This window comes from Scyliorhinus canicula, chromosome 4 (genome assembly GCF_902713615.1).
Source record: "Scyliorhinus canicula chromosome 4, sScyCan1.1, whole genome shotgun sequence".
Classification (NCBI taxonomy): Eukaryota; Metazoa; Chordata; class Chondrichthyes; order Carcharhiniformes; family Scyliorhinidae; genus Scyliorhinus; species Scyliorhinus canicula.
Window position 1 is genome coordinate 74,803,560 of NC_052149.1, and position 17,428 is coordinate 74,820,987.

General features: G+C 45.2%; 1 protein-coding gene across 2 annotated transcripts in view; it reads left to right on the forward strand.

Moving 5' to 3' along the window:
- The window catches only part of jak1 (Janus kinase 1), a 195,960-nt gene that overhangs the window by 158,063 nt on the left and 20,469 nt on the right, over positions 1-17,428 (forward strand). For both annotated transcript variants that reach the window (XM_038794475.1, XM_038794474.1), the window contains exons 11-15: positions 1,084-1,202; positions 3,243-3,395; positions 6,906-6,993; positions 12,324-12,457; positions 15,010-15,145. In XM_038794475.1, the coding sequence (XP_038650403.1) occupies positions 1,084-1,202; positions 3,243-3,395; positions 6,906-6,993; positions 12,324-12,457; positions 15,010-15,145 (630 nt within the window). The remainder of the gene's footprint in view (positions 1-1,083; positions 1,203-3,242; positions 3,396-6,905; positions 6,994-12,323; positions 12,458-15,009; positions 15,146-17,428) is intronic.

Here is a 17,428-nt window from a genome sequence, read left to right on the forward strand (position 1 = left end):
GTCCCCCACTCTGCCCTTGCAGCCTGGCCTCTCATGGAATCCCACCCAAGAACTTCACAGTCGCCCCCCCACCCCCAGTGCTGACCCTCTGTTTCACCCCCTCCTACCCACTTTCGAGTTTCCACTATGGAAGGGCACACCCTCAGCGGCGATTTGGAAACAAGCCCAGCAATGAGGACACAGGAAGCGCTGCCTGTATGCCAGCGTTCAAAGCCCTTTAGGGTCGCCCCGACATAACGGGTAGGCAAGCAATCCCTGCCCCAGTGTTTGTGAGACTGAAACCCACCTCCAGCCTTGAGTTGAACATATGGTTTCTCCGGTGCCCCCTGAGCATTTAATACCCGGGCGAGTGATGGCTGCCTAAGCACTTGCCTCCGAAATCCCCCTCTGAGGTCAGGTTGACAGGTTCACTCTGATGTAAAGTTGAATATTCCGTGTGAGGGGTTGGGGAGGGGAGGGAAGAGTCCAGGTTTGAATGCTCCCTAATGACATGCTGATGTATTAAAATTAGGTTCCCAGGCTCTCGCGGTGTGTTTTGAGTTACTCCATCCAGCAAGGGGGTTGAAAATCGGAATTTGCGATCATGCCAGAGAGATTCCCGGTTCTCGATTCGCTCCGGATTTTGAGCCCACCTCGTCAATCCCACGCACGGAGAGTGTGCGCTCAAAATTGCCCTCAATGAACATAGTCATGGCTCCTTGAAAACATTTTAGAGTTGCAAGCAGCTGGCTATTTGCCTTATTCTGTCATTTAGGTTTTGTTTAAGGAACTGGCAGACATTTATCCTTCCTCTTCCAAGCTCTTCCACTAAATCAGGAATTCACCTAGTTCCCTTTTGAGTGTGTCAGAGCTCATTTACATGTGAGATCAACAAAGAACACTTCCCCTTTAAGCGTTCTCATTTTTCTTCTCCGTGGATTAACTTTTCAGCTGGATAATAGAATGATGAATGATAGAAACCTTAGTCTTTCCAAAACTCTTCCTTACGTGGAGTTGAGCACAACACCCTGCACGTTGTATAAGGGACTGTTTGTATTGAAATTAACAGATATCAAATCTTTTTCTCCTATTTTCTTGCCACAGAAATCTCAAATCTGTTAGTGATGACAAAGAGCCGGTCCCAGATTTCACAACTCGCTGCAAACAACTACAATTTAAGTCAATTGAGCTTCCACCGAATCCGCAAGGAGGAGATCTGTCAGGTGGGAACACTGTTACTGACTTCTGCCGGGATTCAGTTCTGTAGATGCCATTACCATTATCCATTACCTCAGACAATTAAACGACCAGTCTTAATGAGCCTGAAGAGTAAATATTGCTGCAGCATTGACACTGAGGCTCACTGATTCTGTTATTGTCCTCACCAAGTGTTTGCACATGTGCATTTCCTGCCCATGGCTTCTTGATAATTTTTTAAAAAGTGAATATCCATAGTTTTCATAGAATTTACAGTGCAGAAGGGCTGACATTTTTAAGAACTCTATTGTCCGTGGCTGCTAAAATCAATTGGCACATCCCACTAATGTCGTAGCTGAGATCATTTAATTCACATTGGACCAGGATTTAAAATTGCGTTCTTCTCCGTCTCCATGGTGCAGTACAATACTCAGCATTCGTTCACTGAACCTTTGAACCAATTATGGTTGGAGAAAAACTGAGGTTACTAACTCAGCACAAGGAGAAGCCTGACATCCCATCACTCAGTAGCATTGTGTGAGCTACTCCAACTTCTCATTCTGCCATTTTTGCTTTTAAACCTCAAACTACTGCCCACCTAATTAAGTTTTTCACTTCGAAATGTATTTTGTTGCTGAGAGGCAATAATAATGTCCACTGCCTTTGTTTGTTGTATGGATGTGTGTATGTGTATCTTAGTTATTGTGTGTGATGTGTTGTGTTTGTATGTGGTGTTTGTGTTGTTTGTGTGTGTGGTGTTTGCGAGTGATTTGGAGGGGAGCCTCCAGGTAGTGGGGTTCCCATGTATCTGCTGCCTTGTTCTTCTAGGTGATAGTGTTCGTGGGTTTGGAAGTTCCTGCCTAAGGAGCCTTGGTGAGTTCCTGCAGTGCATATTGTAGATGGTACACACGGCTGCGACTGTGTGTCGGCGAGGGAGTGAATGTTTGTGGAAGGGGGTGCCAATAAAGTGGACTACTTTGGCCTGGATGGTGTTGAGCTTCTTGAGTGTTGTTGGAGCTGCATTCATCCAGGCAAGTGGGGAGCATTCCATCACACTCCTGATTTGTGCCTTGTAGGTGATTGACAAGCTTTGGGGAATCAGGAGGTGAGTTACTCGTGACAGGATTCCTAGCCTTTGACCTGCTCTTGTAACGCCAGTATTTTAATGGCTAGTCCAGTTCAATTTGTGGTCAATTGTAACCCCAGGATGTTGATAGTGGGGGTTTCAGTGATGGTAATGCCATTGAATGACAAGGGCGATGGTTTGATTATATCTTATTGTAGATAGTCAGTGCCTGGAACTTGTGGCGCAAATGTTACTTGCCACTTGTCAGGCCCAGTCCTGATATTGTCCAGGTCTTGCTGCATTTTCACACGGACAGCTTCAGTGTCTCAGGAGTCACAAATGGCACCGAACCTCGTTAATCTTTGCCCTACATTGCAGGGATCACCCCAATGAACCTTCTCTGAACTACCTCCAATGAAGTAATATCTTTCTTTAAATATGGAGTCCAAAACTACTCACGGTACTCAGATGTGGTCTCACCCGTACCTTGTACAGTTGCAGTAAGGCTTCCCTACTCGTACTCCAACCCCCTTGAAATAAGGGCTAACATTCCATTAGCCTTCCTGATTACCTGCTGCACCTGTATGCTAGCTTTCTGTGTTTCGGACACAAGTATCCGCAAGTCTCTTCGTAGTTTTTCTCCATTTTAATAACACTGCTCTTTTGTTCTTCCTTCCAAAATGAACAACTTCACATTTTCTGACCGTATACTCCATTTGCCAAATCTTTGCCCATTTACTTAACCTATCAGTATGTCTTTGCAAACTGTTTGCATCCCTCTCTTGCCTTTTCTGTTATTTTTGAGTCATCTGCAAATTTGGCCACGTTACATTGGCTTGCTTTCTCCAAGTCATTAATATATATTGTAAGCAGTTGCAGTCCCAGCACTTATCCCTGTGGAACCCCACTGGCTACAGGTCACCTGTGTGAATGGGTGTATGAATGGTTTGATACCTGGTCTGATGCAGGGTATATTTAACTAATTTGTATTTGATATTAGCTTGAACACCTTGGAAGAGGAACCAGGACAAACATTTATTCTGGAACACTGAATTATAAAGATGATGATGAGGAGGATGGAAGTTTCTACAATGCGAAAGACATCCGGGTAGTCCTCAAGATTCTCGATCCCAGTCACAGAGATATCTCACTGGTAAGAAACATAAGAAGTCTACAGCACAAAAAGAGGCAATTTGACCCATCGCGTCTGCACCAGTTGAAAAACAAGTCAACCAGCCTTGTTCCACTTTCTAGCATCTGGTCCGTGGGCCTACAGGTTACGGCACTTGAGATGCATAATCCAGCCACCTTTTAAATGAGTTGATGGTTTCTGTGTCTACTACCCTTTGGTAGTGAGTTCCAGACTCCTTTTACAATCTTGGTGAAAAGAGTTTTCCTCATCTCCCATCTAATCTTTGTACTGATCACTTAAATCCATGCCCCCTAGTCTCTGCCTTCTCTGTGAAGGTAAATATGCTCTTCCCTTCCACTCTATCCAGGACCCATCACAATTTTGTACATCACAATCAATTCTCCCTTCAGCCTCCTCTGTTCCAAGGAAAACAACATCAGCCCCGACAATCTTTCCTCATGACTGTATTTTTCCAGTCCTGGCAACATACTTGTAAATCTCCTCTGTACCCTCTCTAATGCAATGACATAATCTCTATAATGAGGTGACCAGAACTGCACCCTACTCAAGCTGTAGCATAACCAATAATTTATGCAGCTACAGCATCCTTGTTCTTATATTCTATATCTCAGCTAATAAGGGAAAGATTTCCACATGCCTTCTTATTGACCTGTCCTGCTGCCTTCAGTAATTTGTGGGCATTAACTCCAAGGTCAACACTTCTTGGTTTTCCCCATTTATTATATATTATTTTAGCTTGTTTGATCTCCCCAAATGCATTACCTCACACTTCGAGTTGAATTCCACTTGCCACTTATCTGCACTATTGACCAGTCCATTGGTATCTTCACTGGAGTTTTGATGCATGTCGGTAACTTTGTTTGGATTCAGTAAGGTCTTTGGAAACTAATTTTATCCTAGTCACACCTGTTCAGTACTAAAGATGTATACAGGTGTCTGGGCAAGGCTCTGGAGATCACCTTTTTCAGATTTGAGCATGTACGTTATTCCACAAATTACCGCAGCACGGTACAGTAGCATGGTGGTTAGCACAGTTGCTTCACAGCTCCAGTGTCCCAGTTTGATTCCCGGCTTGGGTCACTGTCTGTGTGGAGTCTGCACGTTCACCCTGTGTGCGTGAGTTTCCTCCGGGTGCTCTGGTTCCCTCCCACAGTCCAAAGATGTGCGGGTTAGGTGGATTGGCCATGATAAATTGCCCTTTGTGTCCAAAAAGGTTAACTGGGGTTAAGGGGGTGGGGTGGAGGAGGCATGGGCTTGAGTGGGGTGCTCTTTCCGAGGGCAGGTGCAGACTCAATGGGCCGAATGGCCTCCTTCTGCACTGTAAATTCTATGATTCTATGAAATTGGCCTACTCCCGTCTCTGGCGAGAGGAAATACTCTTTAAAACTTGGTGGTCAGTTCAAATTTAGGGCGAGATTCTCCGCAAAAGCGGAGAATCGTAAAGGCTGCCGTGGGACAGGCCGTGACCCACGGCAGCCTTCATGCCCACTTCCGGGGCCGATTCTCCCCCCCGGACGGGGCTAGGAGCGCGGCCCCATGCGGCGCGGCTGATGACGTCGACCACGCATGCGCAGGTTGAACAACGCCAACCCGCGCATGCGCAGTTGCCGTCTTTTCCCTCAGCCGCCCCGCAAGACGTGGCGGCTTGATCTTGCGGGCCGGCGGAGGGAAAAGAGTGTGTTCGTTACGGACGCACGGCCCGCGATCGGTGGGCACCGATCGTGGGCCTATGCGCCCCTTTGCATGGCCGTGACCCACGATGCCTCAAACGGGCATCTGGCACCTATTTCACGACGGCAGCGAGCAGGTGTGTTTGCTGCCGTGTTGAAACGGGCGTGAAGGCCTGGCCGCTCGGCCCATCGGCCTCGGAGAATCGCCGCTCGCCGTTTGGGAGAATAGCGGTAGGGCGTGAAAAATGTCGGGGGGCGTGAAAAATGTCGGGAGGCCCTCCCGCTATTCTCCCACCCGGCGTGGGGGGCTGAGAATCGCGCCCTTAATTTTTCAAAATGTCTTCTTATTTCTAAGTTGAGAGAAGGGAGGTGAATGAACAATTTAACTCCAAGAAAAGATTTAGAAATGATAGGCTATTTGCGGTTTCAATGTCCTTTTAATTCTGCATTGAATTTCAAATCAAATCCTCTGCAGTAAAAAGCTTTTATACATTCACCTCCATGAAATTGTCTACCACCACCCTTGTAGTAGAATCTCTGCCGCTGAAACTCTTGCCTTTATTATGTTTAAATTCAATTATTCTAATGCTTTCCTGGCTGCCATTTCTCCCTCAACTCACATCGAAGACTCTGTTGACCATATATCCTGCTCCAAGTCTCAGTCGTGCATCACTTCATGTTCTTGCTGCTTTACTTTGAATCCTGATTTCCCAATGTCTTAAAGTTCAAATTCCAGCCATTGGGTGGGGTTGTATGCCCCTTCGTTGGGCACGTTTTCACTGGGGGGGGGGGGGGGGGGGGGGGGGCATGCCAAATATGATGGGTGGCCTTCCCATCCACCCTTGATTCAGTCCTCGTTATACGGTAGGGACAGCAATATCGGCGGACCTCCGCCATTTATAAAAAATAATAAATGTAGCTTGTGAGTTGAACATTATGCTGCCCAAGCACGAATACAATTGGTGTAAAGAGGCAGGTGAGATTCAGAAGGCTGTTTTTAAAATAACTATGGACAAGGCAGGAAGGAAGGTGGGATACTTCTTTTGGGGACAGTGCCCATGTGTGTATCACTAGGCTATCCCCAGGATGATTTCACCTCCCTACCTTGCCTCCAACACCCACTCGCCCACCCCCATACCACTCGACCACCCCCATACCACTCGCCCACCCCCTTACCACTCGCCCACCCCCTTACCACTCGTCCACCCCCTTACCACTCGCCCACCCCCTTACCACTCGCCCACCCCCATACCACTCGCCCACCCCCTTACCACTCGCCCACCCCCTTACCACTCGCCCACCCCCTTATCACTCGCCCACCCCCTTATCACTCGCCCACCCCCTTATCACTCGCCCACCCCCTTACCACTCGCCCACCCCCTTACCACTCGCCCACCCCCATACCACTCGCCCACCCCCATACCACTCGCCCACCCCCTTACCACTCGCCCACCCCCTTATCACTCGCCCACCCCCTTATCACTCGCCCACCCCCTTATCACTCGCCCACCCCCTTACCACTCGCCCACCCCCTTACCACTCGCCCACCCCCATACCACTCGCCCACCCCCATACCACTCGCCCACCCCCATACCACTCGCCCACCCCCTTACCACTCGCCCACCCCCATACCACTCGCCCACCCCATACCACTCGCCCACCCCCATACCACTCTCCCACCCCTACGCCAATCGCCCACCCCAATGTTTTCATCATTACAGCTCATGAGCTGAAATTACAAAAGCCAGTCTGATTGAGAGGCTGAACTTAACTGCTTGAGGTGTAATCAGCGGTTTTATGTTTTTTTTTACTGATCAAAGAAATGGTCTTTTCTCCATAGGCTTTCTTTGAGACAGCTAGCATGATGAGGCAAGTTTCCCACAAGCACATTGTTCTTTTGCATGGTGTTTGTGTTCGAGATCTGGAAAGTAAGTAACATTTTGTTTTGCAATTATTGGGGCCAGGGAGACGTAGTCGGTTAGCTCACTGTACATACAGTTCACCAAATTTGCTTTGAATGTAGCTCCGGCATATTGGATGAAAGGGCAATTTGAATTGGTTGAGCCAGTTTGTAAAAAAAAAATTATTTCACAGAATGTTGGTGTTGCTGGTGAGGTCAGCATTTATTGCCAGTTCTAAATTGCCTTGCTTAAAATGGTGGCGAGCTACCGTAGCAGCTTGCTAGGCCATGTCAGTGGCAGATAAGAATCAGCCACATTATTTCAAATCAGGAGTCACATGTAGGCCAGACCTGGTCAGGCAGGAAGATTTCTAAAATATATTATTTGGTCACCATTATTGATATTAACTAAGTAAATCTGGAGTAAAAGGTTAACTAAATTTAAATTCCCCAGCTACCATGGAGGGATTTGAACTAATGTCTCCAGATAATTAGTCCAGGCCCCGGATTGCTAATCCTGTAACATCATCAGTAAGGTATGCTACTGTTTCCATTCACTGTGCTAGCTGTTAGTTCCAATCAAACTATCTTGGTAATCTCACTCAAGTGACTAGAAGTTAGTCACTGTGCAGAAATGTAAACATATAAGTGAAACTGTTGGGGGTATTCTTCTGTGTTTTGGCTGAGATAAACTCTTGGTAAGAATACAAAGACATTACCATAGATGTGACTTGTGCTGTACTTGAAACGGAACTGCTCAACACTGGCATTTGTACCCAAAATGGGAATGTGTTCCATTCCTCAATAATGACATTCCAGCTCTTGATTTAAGAAAAACAATTTTATTCCAAAATGAAGGCTGAAATTTAGGCTGGTGGAATTTAGAGTTCAATTAATAAAATCTGGAACCGAAAGCTACTAATGATAGCCTTAAAACTATCATTGATTGTCATACAAATGCATCTGGTTCATCAATGCCCTTTCAGGAAGGAAATCTGTCATCCTTACCTGGTCTGGCCTACATGTGGTTAGCTCTTAACTGCCCTCTGAAATGGCCTAGCAGGTCACTCAGATCAAGGACAATTAGGGATGGGCAATAAACGTTAGACTTGCTGGCAATACTGAAATCCCATGAAGGAATAAATAAAAAGGTGCAAAGTGCTACTACAGTTGCTGACTTGTATAATTGTTACTTGTTATTATTAAATACATTGTGTTCAATGCATGTAAAATGCATGAAAAATGTTGAAGATTCTTTTACCTAATGCTTGGGTCTTCACGGTATGTAATCTTCTTCGGTGATCAGTTTCTAACTAGTATGATTGTCCATAAGACTATAAGATATCGGAGCAGAATTAGGCCCATTGAGTCTGCTGCACCATTCAATCATGGCTGCTATGTTTCTGGTCCCCATTCCCCTGCTTTTTCCCCATAACCCCGACTCCCTTGTCCACCTCAGAAACTCTGTGTTACTGGTCATGGGTTCTGTGGGTCCTTGCATGATGACCCCAGTTATAGAGCCGCATCTTCGACTGCACACTTGGCAAGTGTTTCCAGGGGGTGGGATTGGCCTTTTGACTCTAGATCGTTGGTATTCCTTTCTCGGAGTTCTTTTCCAGGCCTCCTCTTGCCAAAGGTCTTACCATATAGGTGTAATCACTGTTGATGTATCCCTTGCTGGACAGTGGGCCTGAAAAGTAAATTAAACATATCACTTACTTGCCAACTGATTTTAAAAGCCTTGAGGGCCTGCCAATTCATTCACGATACCTGTCTATTTAGACATGTTCCTGTATCATCTAGGTGCATATTTGCTTTTTTCCCCATTAAGACCATTGTTTTCTTTGTTCAAAATCTATTTCAATGTGTGTTTAAAAGGAAAGATATTTAAGCAACAGGCAGTAGGTTTTGATTTGGAACATTTGTCTTAAGTATCCATTTATCCACTATATATATCCCTGCCTGGCTTAAGTGTATCAATGTTCAACCACTATTTGGATGCAGTGAGCAGCTCTGTGTAAATGCCTGCAGAATGTTGTCTCTGGGAACAGTGTGCTGGGAGAAGCAGCAGTAAAACTAAGATTTGCCCGCCTGACTTTGCACTCCAGCGAACTACACCTGCTGCAGTTCATCATGTTGATTTCAGTGTTGTCATTAGAACATATAGTGCAGAAGGAGGCCATTCGGCTCATCGAGTCTGCACCAACCCACTTAAGCCCTCACTTCCACCATATCCCCCCAACCCAATAACCCCATCTAACCTTTTTTGGACACCTAAGGGCAATTTAGCGTGGTCAATCCACCTAACCTGCATATCTTTGGACAGTGGGAGAAAACCGGAGCACCCGGAGGAAACCCACTCAGACACGGGGAGAACGTGCAGACTCCGCACAGACAGTGACCCAGGGAATTGAAACTGGGACTCTGACAATGTGAAGCCACAATGCTAGCCACTATGTTACCGTGCTGCCCCTATGCTACCATGCCGCGGTACTACTTATACTACGCGATAATACTTCTATGATCATTAAGAGTTTGCCATGCCCTCCTTAAATAAAGAGGCACCAAAGCTACGCTGTAAATTATGCAAATTTTATTTTTTAAAAACATGTCGAATTAAAATTGGCTCCTGGGGGTAGATGATGCACTCGAGTTTCTCTGGTGTCCCACAGCTGTCCAAGCTAATTCTGCTGACTACGTTCTGCTACAAGATTCTATGAGAACCACAGCTAAAAGCTAGAGCAAAATTTCCAGTTGTTCTTTCCCTCACAAATTCCAAATTGAGATAGAGCCCTACCCGCATTTCATCTGACAAACAATGGAGTTATTATTTTCTCTTCACGAGGTTCAGGACTGACTGACTATCTCTTCCTGTTGGTATTCTTTGCCTGGCGAGATACCATGGGCGGAATTCTCCACTCCCGGGAAAAATTGGGAGGGCCGTCGTGAACTCGGCCGAGTTTCACGACGGCCTCGGAGGCCGCTCCTCGCCCCCTATTCTCCCCTCCCTGCGGGGCTAGGAGCGGCGCTCCGTAACTCTCGGTCGCCAGGCGGCGCACCGAGAGTGACACGACGGCGGCGCCTATGTGACGTCGGCCGCACATGCGCAGGTTGGCCGACTCCAACCCGCGCATGCGTGGCTGACGTCATGACGGCTGACAGCTCGAACCCACGCATGCGCAGTGGCTGTCTTCCCCTCAGCCGCCCTGCAAGACGTGGCGGCTTGATCTTGCGGGGCGGCGGAGGGGAAATAGTGCGTCCAATTGAGACTGTCCCCTCCCGAGCACAGTCATGGTGCTCATTCCCCACCAGGCCCCCTACAAACCCCAAATCGGGCATCTCACGGCGATTTCACGACGGCAGCGACCAGGTGTGGTTGCAGCCGTCGTGAAACGGTCGCGAACGGCAGGCCGCTCGGCCCATCCGGGTCGGAGAGTCGCCAGGAAAAACGGCGAGCGGCGATACTTCCAAGCGGGGGGTTGGGAGAATCGCGGGGGATGCCAGGGGGTCGTGAAATTAGTCGGGGGGGCCCTCCCGCGATTCTCCCACCTGGCGTGGGGAGCGGAGAATCGTGCCCCATCTTTACCAAAGCAAAGCTACAACTGCTTCTGTCTGTTTCCTACCCAAACTGAACTGCCTGCTTGGCATGGTTAGCACTGCTGCCTCAGTGCCAGGGACCTGAATCAATTCCAGCTTTAGGTGACTGTCTGTGTGGAGTCTACGTGGGTATCATCCGGGTGCTCCAGTTTCTATCCACAATCCAAACATTTGCAGGTTCGGTGCTACGTTTCCCCCTTAGTGTCCAATGATGTGCAGGCTAGGTGGGGTTATTAGATTACGGGAATAGGATGGGTAGTGGGCCAAAGTAGGGTGCTCTTTCAGAAGCTCGATGGGCTGAATGGCCTCCTTCTGCACTGTAGGAATTCTATGGTCAGCAGACACATGCCTTCTCACCAAGGCCCTGAATCATTATCACTATGACAACGTGGCATGCTTTGGGATGATACAAGAAAATTATTTTACCTTCAATATCAAAGTTTTGCTAATGGATCATCTACTGAGCCACATAAAGAAAAATAAGTGGATGCTCTTGTTTTAGTCAATGAAGATATGTGGGCAACGCTGGCTAGACCAGCATTTACTTGGCCATCCCTAATTTCCCTTGAGAAGGTGGTGGTGAACTGCCTTCTTGAACCACTGCAGTCCATGTGATGTTGGAACACCCACAGTGCCATTAGGGAGGGGGGGGTTCCAGGATTTTGACCGAGCGACAGTGAAGGAAGTGACGATATGTTTCCAAGTCAGGTTGGTGAGTGGCCTGGAGGGGAATTTCCAGATGGTGGTGTTCCTGTGTTTCTGCTGCCCTTGTCTTTCTCGATAGTAGTGGTCTTTGGTTTAAAGGTGCATCCTTAAGAGCCTTGGAGAGTTGCTGCAGTGCATCTTGTAGATGGTATACATGGCTGCTACTGTGCAGTGATGGTGGAGGGAGTGAATATTTACGGATGATCTGCCAATCAAGCAGGCTGCTTTGTCACAGATAGTGTAAAGCTTCTTGAGTGCTGTTGGAGCTGCACTCATCCAGGCAACTGGAAATTATTTCCTCACTCCTAACCTGGGCCTTGTAGATGGTGGACAGGCTTTGATGATCCCCAACCTCAGCAGTTCAAAAGAAAAAAAAATAGTATACTAAATTGTCTGTAATCCCTGATGATAAGTAAGGTATATGCCAACTATAAACTTACTAATATCTCATTTTTATAATTATTGCTGGTTAGAGTTAGATTGATGCAGATAGTTTGTACCTAAATAAAGATTGCTATCCTCTTCCATGATGTCACTGGAGCAGGGCTTAATGGCACCATAGTCAGGTCCCTTGTGTTTAAATTAGCTGCCTCTAAACAGCTGCATAAAACTTATTAAATGAAATGTATACACATGTGCAAATTAATCTTACTTTTTTAAAATTGATTTGAATTTTAAAATCTTTATCTTTTTTTTCTATAAATTTAGAGTACCCAATTTTTTTTTCCAATAAGGAGCAATTTAGCGTAGCCAATTCACCTACTCTGCACATCGTTTTGGGTTGTGGGGGTGAGGCCCACGCAGACACTGGGAGAATTGTGCAAACTTCACATGGACAGGGGGCTGGAATCAAACCCATGTCCTCGGTGCCGTGAGGCAGCAGTGCTAACCACTGTGCGATCCCACATATGAATCTTACTTTAGGAACAAAGTGCAAATCCATATGTTAACATTTTTGTTTATGACCCCCTACAATCTCCAACTAAAAGGGTGGGCAAACAGAAACAAGAATGACAATCAGAATGCAAATTACATTTGCCTTTTAATTTTTTCTAGATATCATGGTTGAAGAATTGGTTGAGTTTGGACCACTTGATTTGTTTATGCATCGAAAGAGTGAACAGCTTTCAAACAGCACGCCCTGGAAATTTCTGGTTGCTAAACAACTGGCGAGTGCACTGAGCTATCTGGTAAGATTGCCGTACCCTGTCTGTTACAATGTACACGTGCTTGTAACATCTAAACTATAATGAAGGAAAAGTATAGTCTGAATAATTAAGACCAAAGAAGGGGGATATTGATAAAATGGTGGAATGGGGATGGAATTCAGTGTCAGTAACCATGAGACAATACATTTTAGCTTTAGAAAAAGGGAAAGATGCTCTAAATGGGAGCAAGGTGGGTGCTGTGAAAGGGCCAAGAGATTTGGGATCTCAGTTCACAGGATATTAAAAGCAGCAAATTGATGGAATACTGGATTATATGTTAAGAGGTATAGAATATAAAAGTCAATATGTAACTATCTGTATAAAACCTTAGTAAGACCACAGTTGGAGTACTGAGTACAATTTTGAGCTCCATGCTACAGGAAGGAGACAGAATCAGTACTGAGGAAATACATGCTATCAGAAAATACATATACAAAGAAAGACTTGTAAAAAGTTGAGTTGCTTTTATTAGAGGAGATTACAGGGTAATTTGACAGGGCTAGGGGTGGCACGATGGCACAGTGATTAGCACTGCTGCCTCACAGCGCCAAGGACCCAGGTTCGATTCCGGCCTTGGGTGACACTCTGTGTGGAGTTTGCATGTTCTTCCTGTGTCCACATGGATTTTCTCCTGGTGCTCTGGTTTGCTCCCACAGTCCAAAGATGTGCAGGTTAGGTGGTCGGCCATGATCAGTGCACAGGTTTACGGGGATGGGTGGGGGAATGGGCCTAGGTTACAGTGCTCTTTCAGAGGGTCAGTGAAGACTCGATGGGGCGAATGGCACTGTAGGATTTCTATAGATTCTATGGATTATTTGGATATTTAAAATTATTATGGGATAGGTTAGAGTACATGGAAATGGATTATTATCAGTAATCGAGGACTCTAGAAAAGGGACCATAGATGTAACATAAAGTGATTTTGGGCAACAAACTGAGAAACTTTCCTGCACAGAGAGTTGGGAGGTTATTCATATCAGAGTTAGTGTTTGAAGCAGAGACCATTTTAGTTGTAAGAATATGTTATGTAGTGTTAGGGCCATTCCTGTTAATTCCCTTAGTTTCTATTTCTTTTATTTTGTTCTTATCATTTTGGTCCATGGATCATTAATGGCAGCATACCTTTAAGTCGAGCAGAGGAAAGAAGGAACTCTGTCAAAATAGCACACTGTTATAAAGTTTTGTATTCTGGGCAGAAGAACCCAGACTTTTTGGCACCAAGAGATTGGAAGGGTTTGCTTCAATTGGTTGGCTGCTGGCCAATGGATTGGCCATGGACAGTATTCTTCCAGGTGACCAATAGCCATTGGTTCCTGACAAGTAGGGTTTTTTCGGAGAGAACCCAGGAGAAGTAACTAGACCCTCAAGGTGGAAGCAGCTCTCACTTCTGTTCTGCTGCCTGAAGGCAAAATCTTCTAAACCCTGAAAGAAGAAGTTGTGTGTGACTCTCTCTCTCAAATGCTGGCTGCCTGCTATTTCTGTGAGTCTACAGTGAAAACCATTACAAGCTGAAAGAAAAGATAACATCTATCTGAAAGCATAGACTGAAGAAGAAACTAACTGGAAGATGTCCATCTGAAACAAAAACGATTATCTTTTTACTTTCATCGTTATTTTACACCCCTCTTTCCTCTTTGTGTGTGTGTATACAGAGGGTGGTGCGAGTTAAAAATGGATGAGGGTGGTTAGAGATTAGATAGTAGTTAATCAGTTGAATTTGTTGCATATTTAATTATAGTTACTGTGAATAATTAAAAAGTTAATTGTGTTTACATTTATAAACCTGGTTACTGTAGTTATTGAAAAACCGAAAAACCTGGGTATTTGAAAATCAAAGTTACTTTCAACCATGTTGTGACTCCGGGTGAAGTGGGGGCTGGAATTGACCGCACACTGGCTCAGCGTGTCATAACAATAGTTGGTTGATTCAAAGGCCACAGAGATAGTTGTCAGGATCATGTGGAAGAAACGCCAACATTGACTGGTTGGTCCTTGTTTCTGTGCTTTAATTTCTATGTAATTACAATTGCTTAATCATAAATGCTATAAAGAGTAATATTCATACATCATTAATCTCCGTCAATCATACTTTTGCCTGTTTTATGCTCGAGACATGTTGATAGAGATCTGGGAATAGCTATTCTATGTGGAACTGACCGCTAACATGATGTGAAGTTTCACTTTGATGATGTTATGAAACTGACCAATAAGCGACATGCAACTGTCTTTCCTTATGTTTGATGGAAGATGATGCTTCCCTCATTGGGGTGGAGGTCCGAAAGTAAGGTTTGAATAGTAGAGATAAGGAATGGATGGATAGTTTTCAGTTTTATTTAATTGCCTTTGAGAACCAGGAAGTGTTTCTATTAGCTAGTACAATGTGGGATGAATTATACCAGATGGCATGGAAAGACTGGTGTTGATAGATTCACTTCATTATTTTTTACATAATTAATCCATGTGGAGATACACTGATACATTTAATTGTTTTAAGTGTCAACTACTGAGCTAACATGGATTATTTTTATGAACAGGAGGACAAGAATTTAGTGCATGGAAATGTATGTACCAAAAATATTTTGCTGGCAAGACAAGGCATTGAGAATGATGGAGGCCCATTCATCAAACTGAGTGACCCAGGTGTTCCCATCACGGTGCTGTCCAGAGAAGGTAATGTTTTCAGAAAGATGTAGAATTTCCTCTGTTTTCAATTTTGGAAACAAAATGGTTTCACGTGGTGTATAATTGAGGAAACATTGCTTCTTTTTAGCAACAATAAACAAAGGAAAATATACCCCTTATTTAAAATGTTTTAGAAAAGTAGTACATCAAATCTATAGAATCTCTTGTGAAGTTACTTTTGGGCTGAAGGCTCTGGTGCAATGGGGTTGAAGGAAGCAGAAGGTGGCACGGTAGCACAGTTCCTTCACAGCGCTGGGGACCCGGGTTCGATTCCCGGCTTGGGTCACTGTCTGTGTGGAGTCTGCACATTCTCCCCGTGTCTGCGTGGGTTTCCTTCCACAGTCCAAAGATGTGCGGGTGGATTGGTCATGCTAAATTGCGCCGTAGTGTCCAAAAGTTAGGTGGGGTTGCTGGGTTACGGGGATAGGGTAGAGGTGTGAGCTTAGATCGGGTGCTCTTTCAGGGGCAGTATAGACCCGATGGGCCAAATGGCCTCCTTCTGCACTGTAAATTCTATGACTATGACGTGAAGACTGTAATCTGCAGTTGAAGCTTAAGGTGAGGAAGGGCCAAAATTGAAATTTAAGGGATTAGGTATGGGAGTGACAGGTGAGGACAGAATTTCAGGGTATAAATTAGACCTGGGCATTGGCATGGAAGACTAGGAAAAGTGAGTCTTATAATTCTGGAGGTAATAGAAAGCACTGACTGCAACTCGGGAGTGTGATCCCTTATCCTTGTCATTAATGTGTAGGGTTTCCCTTTCCTCCCTTGGAGACCCTCCCCACACTTGGGTTTGTGACACCAGATTCACCTGTGTATGGCTTGAACAGAATCACCAGTGAGACACAATCGTTTAATTGAATCACCAACAACCCCCTCAGTAAAAGACCCCAAAATTTAAAACCACCCATTCCCAGTATCCAACACAAAGTCACCATGACTCAGATTAAACTCACAAAAATACAGGCAAAACATCAAGTATTGTCCCAAAACCTTAAGAAAAGGCCCTCCGACCAATATCACCATGATACAGCTCAAACAAATGACAAGTTACCGGCAAAAAAAGCCACCCCAAACCCTTACAAAACCTTCAGATCAATAACGCCACTATATGGCGGAAAGCACTTGGAATCCCCAACATGACTGTCTGTCCCATATTGATTGTAACTACTGAGTCAAGGTGACCAGGGCCTTACCCTTGTTCTGACCGCCGCCCCAATACTCTGATGTGCTTGTCCTTTATAATAATTTAACCGAGACATGCCAAAACATACATTCTTGTTCTTGCCGATCCAATGTCCAGTTAGTTGATTCCACGCAAAGTCCACATAAATGTCCAGCTGGTTGAAACAATCCAGGGTTTTCCATGGAGGATCAGTTCTCATTGTATGAGCAATTTTCCTGCTGTTTGAAGTGACACAGCACCCGGCCTCCAAGGTTAATAAGGGTTTTAATGACCCTATTCCAGACCTTAATTGCATAATTCCCGGAGTGTGTTGTATTGATGATATCACTTGTGCCATTGCGGTGGGTAATCAGACTTCTTGATTCCATTAGTCAATGGCAGTTAAAGGCACTTCTCTGGTACCAATCAATGTCCAAACCCTTTTAAAGAGTCACTGTTTATGCTCGGTGTCCGAATCAACCCTGTGCCATTCTTGAGGTCAAAAAATGTCTGTGCGTTTGAAATTAAATTCCATAAATTTCCCCGTTGGAGGGGCTTCCAATCCCTCAAACGCCAAAAATCATTTTGTCATGACAACTGGCATGAGTTAAAAGTAAAATTCTTTAGTTGGAGTCATGCAGTGCCCCCTTTCTCTCCAGTGCGTGGTGCCATGCAAATTATATTATGGAATATGACTTGCACTTGGTGGTCTCCTCAGTTTGTGGTCTCAAACATGGACCCAATGGTAATATTATTCACTAAATATTAACTGCCAGTCTGTGCCATTAGTTAAACACAGCCCGGTTGGCACTCGACTCATTACCTTGGGCCTCAATGTCCCTGTGAGAAGGAGGGCCAAGATTAGGGATGATTCCAGCTCTGAAACAACAGCCACTGATTTTAAAGTGTCCATATATGATGAGCATTTGGCTCAACTTCTAATTCCAACATGTTTGAGCAGTTTGATAACGCGCATCGCCTGACTCGCACACTGAAAAAGCTATTAGGCATACTGAACAGAAAATGGCATCCTTTGGAATTATACTTGAGCATCAGCCAGTGCTTTCAGAGGAGAGTGATACCCCTTAAATCTACATTCAATT